This window comes from Mustela putorius, unplaced genomic scaffold (assembly GCF_011764305.1).
Source record: "Mustela putorius furo isolate JIRA1106 unplaced genomic scaffold, ASM1176430v1.1 tig00000129_pilon_pilon_pilon, whole genome shotgun sequence".
Classification (NCBI taxonomy): Eukaryota; Metazoa; Chordata; class Mammalia; order Carnivora; family Mustelidae; genus Mustela; species Mustela putorius.
Window position 1 is genome coordinate 12331255 of NW_025421290.1, and position 13091 is coordinate 12344345.

General features: G+C 38.0%; 1 protein-coding gene and 1 non-coding gene across 2 annotated transcripts in view; one reads left to right on the plus strand and one right to left on the minus strand.

The window, feature by feature from the left end:
- ACTR10 (actin related protein 10) overlaps positions 1-4784 on the plus strand; it is a 34565-nt gene extending 29781 nt beyond the window's left edge. Inside the window, exons 11-13 of the mRNA XM_045069908.1 lie at positions 1450-1531; positions 2982-3183; positions 4363-4784. Of these exons, the coding sequence (XP_044925843.1) occupies positions 1450-1531; positions 2982-3183; positions 4363-4544 (466 nt within the window). The 3' untranslated portion in view covers positions 4545-4784. The remainder of the gene's footprint in view (positions 1-1449; positions 1532-2981; positions 3184-4362) is intronic.
- A 5323-nt stretch (positions 4785-10107) lies between these two features.
- TRNAK-CUU lies at positions 10108-10180 on the minus strand. Its single transcript has one exon. It is a non-coding gene; the product is annotated as a tRNA-Lys (tRNA).
- Positions 10181-13091: the final 2911 nt, after the last annotated feature.

Below are 13091 nucleotides of genomic sequence, written 5' to 3' on the forward strand. Positions count from 1 at the left end.
TATTTATTTATTTGACAGACAGAGATCACAAGTAGGCAGAGAGGCAGGCAGAGAGAGACGGAGAAGCAAGCTCCCTGCGGAGCAGAGAGCCCGATGTGGGGCTCGATCCCAGTACCCTGAGATCATGACCTGAGCTGAAGGCAGAGGCTTAACCTACTGAGCCACCCATGCACCCCTCACATACCCTTTTAAACCTTGCCAGTCTTGGAAGCTCTTTATCTTCCCATCCATTTTGAATATCAGCCTTGCTAGATAAAGTATTCTTGGCTGCATGTTCTTCTCATTTAGGGCCCTGAATATGTCTTGTCAGCCCTTTCTATCTTGCCAGGTTTCTGTGGACAGGTCTGATGTTATTCTGATGGTCCTTCCTCTGTATTTAAGCAATCACTGCCCTTAAGACCTCCTGTCTGAAATTATGATTCGTGAATTTCACATTAAGTGTCTGGATGTCTTTCTAGACTGGTTGATCTTGGGGAGTGGGTGTTTTTTCTGCCTCTAGGACATGAACACTTGTTCCGTTCCCCAGATTAGGGAAATTTTCATCCAGAATTTGTTCAATTATAACTTGTAGTCTTCTCTCTTTCTCCATTCCCCTCAGGGATCCCAGTTAATTCTGACATTGGAATGTTTCATTGCGTCTCCCTAATTCTGTTTTCATGGCTTCTGAGCTGTTTGTTCCCTATCTCCTCCTGATCCTTCTTTTCTAATAGTTTGTCTTCTAGATCACTAATTCCATCTTCTCAGTTATTTACCTTGGTTACCCTAGCTATTAGAGTATTTATATTAGATTGGATCTCATTGATAGCATTTTTAAATTCTGCCAGATTGGCTCTCACTTCCGCCCTTAGAGATTCTATGTTGTCACTAATGGTCTTCTCCAACCTAGCCACACATAGATTTTTTAATCACCACCATAATCAAGATACAGAACTGTTCCATCACTACAAAAATCTTCCTTGTGCCCTCAAAATAGGGTTCTTTTAATTTGAGAACAAACAGGAAAATGGATATTTTGATAGGCAACTAACAATCTTTGCCATATGTTATTTTTAAAAACAAAGAAATGCTTGGGGAGAGGGTTGTTTTTTTAATGTTTTGTATGTGGACCTGCTTTGAATACTTTTATAGAATTTCATTCCTTTTCTGTTGATAGGCTTAAGGAAGTATAATTGGACAAAATGTATGTTAATCTGTACATAATAAGTTGTAGCTAATACTTCAGGAGTACCTCCTTTGTACCAAGCGATGTGCTATTGACTCATTGAATTCTTACCTCCACACCTGTAAGGCAGGTGCTGTTACTCTCCTGTTCACAAATGCAAACACCCTGGGTTTTAATAATGATTCTATGTTAACATAGTACTGTTACTTAAAAAAAAGAACTGATGGTATGTTCTGTATTGTACTATATGATGCCAACAAAGCACTCTCTGTTTTTAATCTCATTAGAGATTCAGTTGTGGAGATTCTTTTTGAACAAGATAATGAAGAGAAATCAGTTGCCACTTTAATACTGGATTCCCTTATACAGGTATTTTGTATTTTGATTTTGGAGAAAGTTTCAGTTTAGGACTACAGCCTTTTAGAGAAAAAAAAATTTCTTCAAGATTTATTTATTAGAGAGAGTATGGGGGAGGGGTAGAGGGAGAGAGTCTTAAGCAGATGGTACACTGAGTGGGGAGCCTGATGCCAGGCCCAGTCTCAACGCTGATATCACAACCTGAGCTGAAGTGAAGAGTTGAATGCTTAACTGACTGTGCCACCCAGACGCCCTGAGAAAAAAAATTTTTTAAGTAATCTCTACACCTCATGTGGGGTTTGAATTCACAATCACATAATTAAGGGTCACATATCTACTAACTGAGATAGCCGGGCGACCTGAGAAAATTTTTAAATGTTATTTTCTGTATTTATATTTTATTTTTTATTTTTAAAGATTTAATTTATTTATTTGGTGGAGAGAGCACAGGCAGGGGCAGCGACAGGCTGAGGGAGAAGGAGAATCAGGCTCCCCGCTGATCAGGGAGCCCAATATGGAACTCGATTCTAGGACCCTGAGATCATGACCTGAGCCCAAGGCAGGTGCTTAACCGACTGAGCCACCCAGGAGCCCCTGTATTTATATTTTAGCCACTGGTTACAATTTTTAGTTTATATGTTAAATTTTACTGTTACTGAGTTTTACTTTGGCACTGAGATAGGGTATTTACAACATTTCAGACTCAGGGTAAGTTAGGCTATCAGGTATTTTTTCTGTAGCAACAATATCAGATTTTTATTTTTTACCTAATATAGCTTATAGTTTCTTTAAATGCGGGTTTGTATAGTATTGAATTTTAAGTTCCATAGGGTATATTATAGTATGTCTCTTTTGTTTAATGACTATGGAATCACAGAACTCCATGTGAAATGCCATCGCTTTGGAAGATATTGTCTACCTTTGGCAGCTCTACTCAGGCTTTTATGAAAAACATAGCATCAGTGAAAGACTTCAGCATTCTAATTTTTAGAACTGATATAGAAACATAATTTTTCTAAGAATATTCTCTTCCCACTGGCCAACTGGCTCTGGATATAATACTGTGACGCTATCAGAAAAATTAAGTTTCTACATATTTTCCTTACTAAAAAAAGAAGTAATGTTATTTTTTCTCATGTCCTTCTGAGTCAGCTGAGTCATTTTACTCTGAAAACGAGAATACTCACATATAACTACCATATACCCTGTCGAATTTTAAATTCTATACTGTTAGATTTTAAAATCTTTGGAGTTCTATATTAAGAATATGGCAGTATTATCATAGTTATATTTGCTACATGAAAAACTCCTTTGTTAAAGAAATCTTGCTGTGCCTTTTTTTAAATGGTAATGATCACCTACTTAATTTGTAATATATAATCTGTATATTTTCCTGAATTCAATCAAGGATTATTTATACAGTTAAGAATAAACTCTTTTTTTTCTTTCTCTTTAAAAACAGTGTCCAATAGACACCAGAAAGCAACTGGCAGAAAATTTGGTAGTCATAGGTGGAACATCTATGTTGCCAGGATTTCTCCACAGATTGCTTGCAGAAATAAGGTATTTGGTAGAAAAACCAAAATACAACAAAGCACTCGGCACCAAGACATTCCGAATTCATACTCCACCTGCAAAGGCTAATTGTGTGGCCTGGTTGGGAGGTAAGAATTTAGTTTTTAAAATATAATGATTATGTAGTAATTGGTCCCTAACTGGTATTATTAATGGATATATTAGAATAGATGATTCAGTCTTAAAAATTGCTCACTTAACAAACTAATAGAACTATTAAATAATTTTATTTGAGTACTGACTTTTCCTTAAGTTATTGTCAGAAATATATACCCATTTCTCTTGGCATTTGCACTTCAATTTTTTATGTAAACTTCATCCAGTTAAAGTCATTTCTCACAATAGTTATTGACAGCTGTGCATTTATTCCAGTATACTACCGTTGCTCATAACATTTGTTTTAATTCCTTCTAAAGGTAATTTGTGAGACATATATGAGAATTGATATCTTTATTTTATAATTACACTTTATTTTGTGACTGAGTTCATTGAATGATAATTCATAGGAAATGATAGGCTCATTGAAATAAGGAAATAGCCTATATATATAAAGAGACTATATATAGAGAGGGAAAGAGACTATATACATATAGAGAGAGAGAGAGAAAGAGAAGGAGACTACTTTGAAGATATACATATATAGGAAGAGAGGGAGGGAAAAAGAGATACTACTTTGAAGAGAAAAACAATCATGGCTGTATTTATATATGTTCTAATATGAGTTTTATAATGCACTTGCAGCTAATAGGTATCTTGATCATTAGAAAAAGTATTGAGATTTTAAATGAATATTTCTTGTAGAATTTGGTTAAAATGTTATTTTGATCTAGGACAAACGCATTTAGTTACCAAATTATTTTTTAAAGACTGCTTTGTGGGTCTTTATAAAGTCTTCAGCATAGACTTGGATGGCTTTATAATGATGCTTATTGGGTTTTACAGTACTGTTTTATTTATTGACATACAATCTTAAAGTTGTGGCAAAGAAAACCACACATTATTTACTGTATTTACACAGAATTGAAAGTAGTTTCCACCCACTCTCTACCTCACCTGCTTTTAGTGATGCTTATTAGCATTTTCACTATAATCCGCTATAGGCTATTTAAGTTACTTTCAACATAGGAATTGTGGCTTACTCTGTTATTAAAAATAAAAGATATAAAAGAACTGTAAGCATTTGAGGAGTATGAGTATGTTTCACCTGTACATAAACTTTTCTGGTAAAAGTTTTCATCTTGACTATAAAAATATTTTTTACCACACAGGAGCTATTTTTGGAGCACTACAGGACATACTTGGGAGCCGTTCAGTCTCAAAGGAGTATTATAATCAGACAGGCCGTATACCTGATTGGTGTTCTCTTAATAACCCACCTTTGGAAATGATGTTTGATGTCGGGAAGGCTCAGCCGCCGCTGATGAAGAGAGCATTTTCCACTGAGAAATAAAAATTTGATTGAAATTCAACTTTGCTTTGTGTCAAGTATCTAATCAGTTATAAGCAAATTGTACAAAGTATATAGGATGCTGTTAGAGGTGACTTTATGGAAGTGAAAGCTTTCTGTAGTTACTTTGCATTAATATTTAATTCTTTTGACTGTTGTTTCTCTTGTGTAGTAGTAAAACAGTAGCTGATGCTTATGAAATTTGTTGTATTTATATCAATAAAATATAGTAAAGCAGTTTAATTTTGGAAGTTTGTTACATGATTTAGTTTCCAAAAAGAGTAAAAACATTGTCCCTCCGCAATTCACATCATCTGCCCTGAGTATTGGAGAATCCATCTGTTTAATTACTTTTAGCAGATAATTCTTTTAAAGAATAAATAATGTTAACCATTACTAGGTATTTCAAATATTAACATGGGTCTCTTTCTTCAAATCCTTTTGTTTTGGTATTTTTGTGTCCATGTGAGAATGCTACTTTTCCAGGAATATATTTGACCCTTTAAACTGAGAATGTTCAGTAGATTAGTTAAACATTTGTTAAGCAAAGTACGGAAATGTTCACTTTTTAACTTTACAGTGTCTTTATGAATAATTCTGCATTTCTAAGAAGAAAGGTATTTCATTTTTATGCAAAGGTATTTCATTTTATGTATTTTTATGAAACTGTTTTATAAACATGTATTCATAATGTTTTTAATCTCTTGTGCTTTTTATCTTTTCATGATAGAGGTTCTTAGAAATAGGTACTCAGTGTTTGATTTTTATTTTTGTTTGTTCTTCATTTGTTTTTAACAAACTACCTCTTACTGAAATATTGCTGGTTTTTATTCTTCCCAGATGCCTGTGAAAATATGTACACCTGTTCCTGAAGAATGTACTTATATTTCTGAAGACAGAGTAGGACTTGATACATTTTCTGAACTATATAACCTGTGTCCATTCTTACACATGGTTTAATCATTTTGATTGTCCTTTTGGGTCCTTCCTAGTTTTGCCATATACTTTATGTGTGAAAATACCAGCACCCACTAACACTTGAAAGAGCTGGTTCCTGGCATTAAGAATAGGAAAGAATTTAAGGGGGTGGAGAAGAACTTTGTGTATGTGTGTGTGTTTAAAAATATTTCTTAAAAAAAAAAAAAACTTGCAGCGGGGTGCCCGCTGGCTTAGTCAGTTAAACATCCACCTTTGGCTCAGGTCATGATCCCAAGGTCCTGATTAAACATCCACCTTTGGCTCAGGTCATGATCCCAAGGTCCTGAAATCGAGTCCCACATTGGGCTCTCTGCTCACTGGGGAGTCTGCTTCCTGCTCTCACTCTTCCTCTGTGCGCTCTCTCTCAAGTAAGTAAATAAAATCTTTTAAAAAATTAAAACTAGGGCACCTGGGTGGCTCAGTGGGTTAAAACCTCTGCCTTCAGCTCAGGTTATGATCCCGGGGTCCTGGGATCAAGTCCCGAATCGGGCTCTGCTCAGCAGGGAGCCTGCTTCCCCCCCCTCTCTCTTTGCCTGTCTCTCTTCCTACTGTGATCTCTGTCTATCAAATAAATAAATAAAGTCTTTAAAAAAAAAATTAAAACTAAGGGGCATCTGGTTGGCTCAGTGGGTTAAAGCCTCTGCCTTCAGCTTGGGTCATGATCTCAAGGTCCTGAGATCCAGCTCCACATCGAGCCCTATGTGGGGAGCCTACTCAGCAGGGCGCCTATTTCCTTCTCTCTGCCTGCCTCTCTGCCTACTTGTGATCTCTCTCTGTCAAATAAATAAAATCTTTTTTAAAATATTAAAATTAAAAAATAATTAAAAATAATGCTAGCTATACTTTGTTACCATGTACTACTACTTTAGTAGCACAGGAATAAGATTCATTCAATATTTGACTGCTCTTTGTATAGTGTAGTTTCAGACACTAAATGTTACAACAGTAAGACTTTTACCTTTACCTTTACGTGGTTTTCAGATTAATAGACATGGCTAGTACACAGCTGATGATACAGAATGTGGTGGCAGTGTAAGGACATCAGTTTGTTATTGATGTAGATAATTCTCTTTTTATGTAAATAATATTTTTAAATTCAATTAGCCACCGTTTAGTACATCATTAGTTTCAGATGTAGAGTTCAGTAATTCATGAGTTGTGTATAACTCCCTGTGCTGATCACAACACGTGCCCTCCTTAAGGCCCATCACCCAATTACCCCACTGCCACCCCCACACCACACCTCCTGATGTAGTTAATTCTGACCAGGGAGTTGAAGAAAGCTTTGTAGATAAGGTTTTTACCCTTGTTCCTGAAGGATAAGTAGAATTTTAATAATTGGAGTTATTTCAATCTATATGAACTGAATTCTCTGTACAAAATCTTAACATTTTGGCACTGGGATGAAGCATTGCTAAATATAATTTAGGATTAGGTAATGAAGAACTTGAAGACTCTAGTCTTCAGTGAATAAAACTTTGAAGGATCACTTCTGCCATCCAGTTTCCTAACATATTCATTCCAAAAACTAAGGTTCTTTAATCCTTTGGACCTGCCACTCTTCCACAGCACCCTTTCCCTTAAAAGTAGTCATCTTTCCCATAAGCACATATCTATAACTGATGCACCTTCTGATCATTTCAATACAGGTTTTATCTTCTTTTCTGGAATATAAGCTCCATAAGAACGAAGTCCTTTCCTAACTTTGAAAGCTCTCAGTGGGCTTGCCAGGAGTAGGTATATCATTGGTTGTCAATAGTATGGATTCACTAATAACATTACCTTTTTGTAGTAAATGTGATTTTAAAAATTCTTTATGACTTTTTTATGAATATGAATTATTTATGAGAAGTTTTTCATCACTGAATAATATGAAAAAATCTCTGACTGAAACAGCTTTATAGGTAGGTAGCTATAAAGTGACAGACACCTGTTGGCTGAGGTTAAGTAATGGAGTGTTCTGTTTGGGGTTGAATTGTCTGCTCTGGAAAGATACATTGAAGTGCTAACCTCCAATACCTGTGAATATGGCCTTATTTGGAAAAGAGTCTTTGCAGATATAATCAAATTAAGATGAGGTCATTATGGTAGACCCTAACCTGTTATGACTGGTATTCTTGTGAGGGGAAATGCCATGTGAGACTGGTACACAGGAAGGAAACAGGAAATAACCAAGGTGGAAGTGAGAGTTCTGCAGCTGCAAGCCAGGAAACACCAAGGATTGCTGGTGACACCAGAAACAAGCTTCCAGTCTCCAGAATGGTGAGACAATGCATTCACATTGTTTTAAGGCACCCAGTTTGTGGTACTTTGTTAGAGCAGTCCAAGGGAACTAATACACCCTACTTAATTCACCAATTCAGCATGTATTTACTGAACATCTGCCAGACATTAGTTTAGGTGCTTGAGATACATTAATGAGCAAAGACAAAAATCTGCCATTCCAAGGGCTGGAGAAAGTGAAGAAACATACTAACAGTAAGTTAGAAAATAACATCGGAAAAACGGTGTCAGGTAAAGTAGATGGAGGGATAGTTGCTGGTGAGAACAGTGCTTAGGGTGGGGCTCACTTATGACTTGAACAAAGAAGTTAGGCAAGTGTGACTTAAATACAGTTGGTCTCTGCCCCTGGTTCTTGACACAGAGCTCTAAAACGCTTGTAATTTCCTGTGTGACCAAGATGTTAGGAGCATCTTACACAGAAATCACAACTCCCTTGGAATTTCTTGGGTAATAGGAGTGTCTTTTTTTGTAATGAGACAATTCCTGATGGGCTCCTAGATCACTTCAGCATGAGATCTGTTCACCAGAAAGACCCAAGGCACAGTTAGAACTTTTGCATATGCACACACACCCTGTCTTCTAGGGAGAGGAGACGGATAGAAAATTGAGTTAATAATCATGCCTACCTGGTGAAGCCTCCATTGAAAATCCCTAACCTACAGGGTTCGGAGGGCTCCCAGGATTGTGAACACGTTCCAGGCACTGGGAGGATGATGTGCCAGAAGACAGCATAGAAGGTCTGTGCTTCCCCGTACCTTGCCTCATGCACCACTTCCATATGGCTGTTCTGAGTTGTATCCATAATAAACCAGGAATAAGTAAACTTTTTCTGAGTCCTGCGAGCCATTCTAGGAAATCATCAACCTGGAGAAGAGGATTATGGGAATCCCCGACTTAAAACCGTTTGGTCAGAAGTGCAGGAGGCCTGGGATTGCTGTTGCGGACTCAGAAAATCCACTTTAGACGAACTGGTCACTGTCCAACTGCAAACAGCAAACATCCTCCTCTTGCGAAATGAGTGACTTGACCAATCTCAGCTTTATCCTTCCTTTGGTCTACTCTTCCTATTAATAAGTTTTACTGAGATCGTAGAACTGCCCTTGCTTTTGAGAACACCCAATCCAGAAGGGGCATTCACTTGTTAGGGCTCCCCAACCCCAGCAAAATCACCCAAGTAAAGCCCAGACCCTATAATAGGTTCTTTCTAACATCCTCTTAAACAGACACCCCACGTCCCTCTATGCGGTGTGTAATAAACCAAACTTGTTCAACCACAGGTGTGGATTTTGGGTCTCTTTGGAAAGGTGTGGGGGACGAATGGTGAGCGTAGACGGCTGCAGAGAAATAGAATGGTAACCGCCTGCGGGAAAATTAGGTCAAAGTCTGTGTTCTGTTTTAAGATAAAGAAATAACGGCATGTTTGTTGAAGGAAAGGAGAGAGCAAAAATGGTCGTTTCGTGGCAGGAAAGCCTGCGGGTAACATGCGGAGGGATAGGCACCGGTGCTTCAGCAGCGGTTGGCTTCGGTTAGGAGCCGGGACGGTCCCCCTGCCGGCGGGGTCGGCGAGCGCCGGGGACGCGCGGCGAGCGTCCTCAGGTTGGTGGCGCCGACCTTCTCTCGGAGGAGCAGAGAAGGCGGAAGTCCTGCCTCCCCACCGTACGTAATTGCCTCGGAAAATTCCACATCCCCCTTCTCCTGTGCCTCTGTGGCCAAGAGCCTCACCTTTAACGGAGTACTAACCTCCCGATTTCCACCCAGTTGGATGGCTCGATCCCAAATACGGTCCCAGGAGCAGTGGAAGAAAATTCGATGTAGGCACCGTCCGTAGAGCCGACCACAGAAAGAAATGTTTCTCACGATGTTTTTATTTCCTCGCCCGCCTCCCGCCCCTTTCCTCAGGACGCGTCCTACAGCGAGAGGAAGAAAAAGTAAAAGACACAGGAAAGGAAGACTGCTTTTCCCTAGGATCTCTTAGTTCTTGAAAAGCTGCCAAAATTGGGGCTCATAATTTTGTTCTGACAAAATCAAAAATTGCCCTCTACCAACAACTATGCCAGAATGCATAGTAACCCAGAAAACCAGTCTCAACTTCAAACCTTACGGGGTTCTCTGTGCTTTAAGGAGGTGGCTGGGGAGGCAACGCGGAAGAGAAACGCTTGCTTTCGAGTGCGCAAGCGTGAAAAATTTTCCATAGATTTGGTTAATGTTGAAATTATTTGTATTAATTGGGTTTAAAAGACTCGCCTTAGTTATAAAGCTTTGGGGAGAGCCTAAAATGTTTAAGGGAAAAGGGAAAAAAAAAACTCGCCCAACGTGGGGCTCGAACCCACGACCCTGGGATTAAGAGTCCCATGCTCTACCGACTGAGCTAGCCGGGCACCTAGGAGGAGCGGGCGTTTTTCTCTCTCTTGATGAGTACTTAACTACGGTTGGGTTTCTTTTTCTTTCCATTGATTTTTACTTATAAAGAATTTTGTGACGTATTATTAAATAGACACTTCCGAATTATTTTAAAGAATCCTTTAAAACATTACTTTAATTGTTCCTAGATTCATTATTTTAAAAAGAATTTTTAAATTTATTTCGATTGAGCATGAGAGAGTAAGAGAGAAAAAGAGTTGGGAAGGTCGGGAAGGGGCAAGTAGACTCCCTGCTGAGCACGGAGCCAGAAGCCCGACTCCTTTGTCTGACTCTAGAACCATGACCTGACCCGAAGGCAGCCGCTTAACCACCTGAGCCACCCAGGAGCCCTAAATTTAATATTTTTAATTTTTTTTGTAGATTTAATAATTTTTATTGCGTGTGTATCCCAAGACAACTGAAAACTTATGCGTCTATATTATTAGAGTCAATGAATCTTTTTCCTTAAGTGTTTTAAAATATTTACTGCCAAATGTGTTATCTTCTTTACAGAAATACTTATTAAGGCTATCGAGTTTCTATCAAAAGGCAAATTGCATTCCCACAATTTGGGGAGCAACGTTAGAAAACAAAGTCCAACCTCTATGACGTTAGTTTCACTGAAGAACAGTAGTGCTTAGCTATTTTTTCCTTAATAAGATTTAGTCAAGGAGAGCTAAATTGAGGAAGCAGATTCTGGTTCAATTAAAACAAGGTCTCTTTCCGGTAACTGCCTGACAATGGAGACAGGACTCTCAAGAAGTTGTTATTACCACCTCAAATGACAGAAGCTGGGATCAAAGAATTATAGAGTCACTGAATCCTATGGTAAAGAATATTAATTCTAAGACAAAAAGAGAGAAGAACTGATTTTGATCAAATTTTGGAAAGTTGAGACAATGGAATAATCTCCCACGGAAATAGACATATTCAGAGATACTCATAAACTGCTTTGATAAGGGACTCTGCAAATCTCTGTGATGGGGGCAATCTAAAGCCTAAATGTATTTAACAAGAATAACAAAGAATTCTTAAAGTTCAGTATTTAGAAATTAAACACACTGATCATCACATTTTCTAAGCTACTGAATTGAAAAAAATATTAAGGTATGGCATAAAATAATATTATACATTTAAATGGCTTGTCTTCCAAGTAAATTCAAGTCTTTTATCCATTTATTCATGAATAAAAACCATTAATTATAATGCTTCATTAGCAGGGAGAAGCAACTGAAACTCTTTCTTCTCCTTTTTTTTCTACACCCAATATTTCAGCAAGCCCTGCATATCTAAAATCCACCTACACATTCCCTCTTCCATGGGATTAGAAAATCACCATTTGGCAAGCATCCTAATAATCCATTCAAATGGGAATCATCAGATACTAGTATCAGTGGATGAAGGATTGAGGAGTAGCAGGATATTTACCAGGATAGTCTCAAAGTATTTCTTCATAAGATATATATTAATTACAAAGGGCAAAATAGAAACTTTATGGTGGATAAATCTTTTTTTTTTTTTATGGTGGATAAATCTTAAGCAAGTGATCAAAGTTAACTTCATCAGTAGTGGAACAGACTGGCATCATGTGCCTCCTAATATATGCTCTAATGTGAACACAAGGTTACTTTTGTGGCATTCCTGCCAAAAATGTGTCACCTGAATCCTAGCATGAAAAAATATTATACAAACCTAAACTGAGGTATATCCCATAAAATAAATGGCTCGTAGTCTTCAAAAATGTTAATGCCATGAAACCTTAAGAAATATTAAGCACCTATTTTCCAGCCTAAAGGTGACTACAGTCATGACAACTGAATGCAATGCTCGATGTTCGATTTTCTTTGACTATGAAAGGAATTGAGAGAATTGCCAAAATCCAAATAAAGTGTGTACATTAGAAAATAGTATTGTTAATTTTCTAATTTTCATAATTGTATTTTGGTTAAGTAAAATGTTCTTGTTTGGGGGAAAATATACAGTGAAGTATTTAATAGTTAAAACAAAGTGCTGATGGCCTTCTATTTACAACCAGATTAAAATTCAAGCTCTAAAATTCTAGATCCATTCTCATGTCCACCTCTCTGATTTCACCTCCTGTCACCTCAACCACTTAAACACTGTGACAGGCCATACTGACCTGACAGTTCCTGTAACACAAGCTTATATTCCTGTAACAATCAGTTTAAATATTAGCCAATCAGAGAGCCATTCCCTAAGTACCAGGCCTAAAGTTCAAACCTCCGTTGTCTCTTCTTTCTTCTAACTACAAGGTGCAAATATTTTGCCTATTTACATTTTTAAATCCATTTCCTCCCGTTGAATGTAAACTCCCTGAGGGATAGGGTTATGTCTCCTTCACCGTTTTATCAGCAGTGTTCAACACAGTTCTTGGGACATACCAGAGTACCAGAGCTCTAGAAATAGTCTTATCCTTAATTCTACTAAATAGAGTTATAGTCATAGAAAAGGTACTAATGCTTCTGTAGAACTCCGACCTGAGCTCACACGTGACTTTATGTTCTTATGAGAACAGGTGGGTGAAGGGGATGCCCTCATGAAACTGGGTCCGAACCGGGACTCCAAGGGTGAAAGGAGACCTCTCCGGTATCACTTTCTCTGGTCTTTGTAGGAGTGGAAGAACATCTCTCTATTTTGCTTTAAGAAAGAATAAAGTAGCGAAAGAAAGGGAGAATATAAAAAGTAAATAACTATTTCTAGGAAATGGAATGGTGCACCTCCTCGAACGCCTCGATGACCGTTAGTTGCTACGCGACACAGAAACTGACTGAATCTGAATGGGATCTAAGAACCGCCGCTCCCTAGCCCTACCCCACCTGTTCTGCACACGCGCACCGCCCTCCCCGCTCGATTCCTCCCCTACCTCTT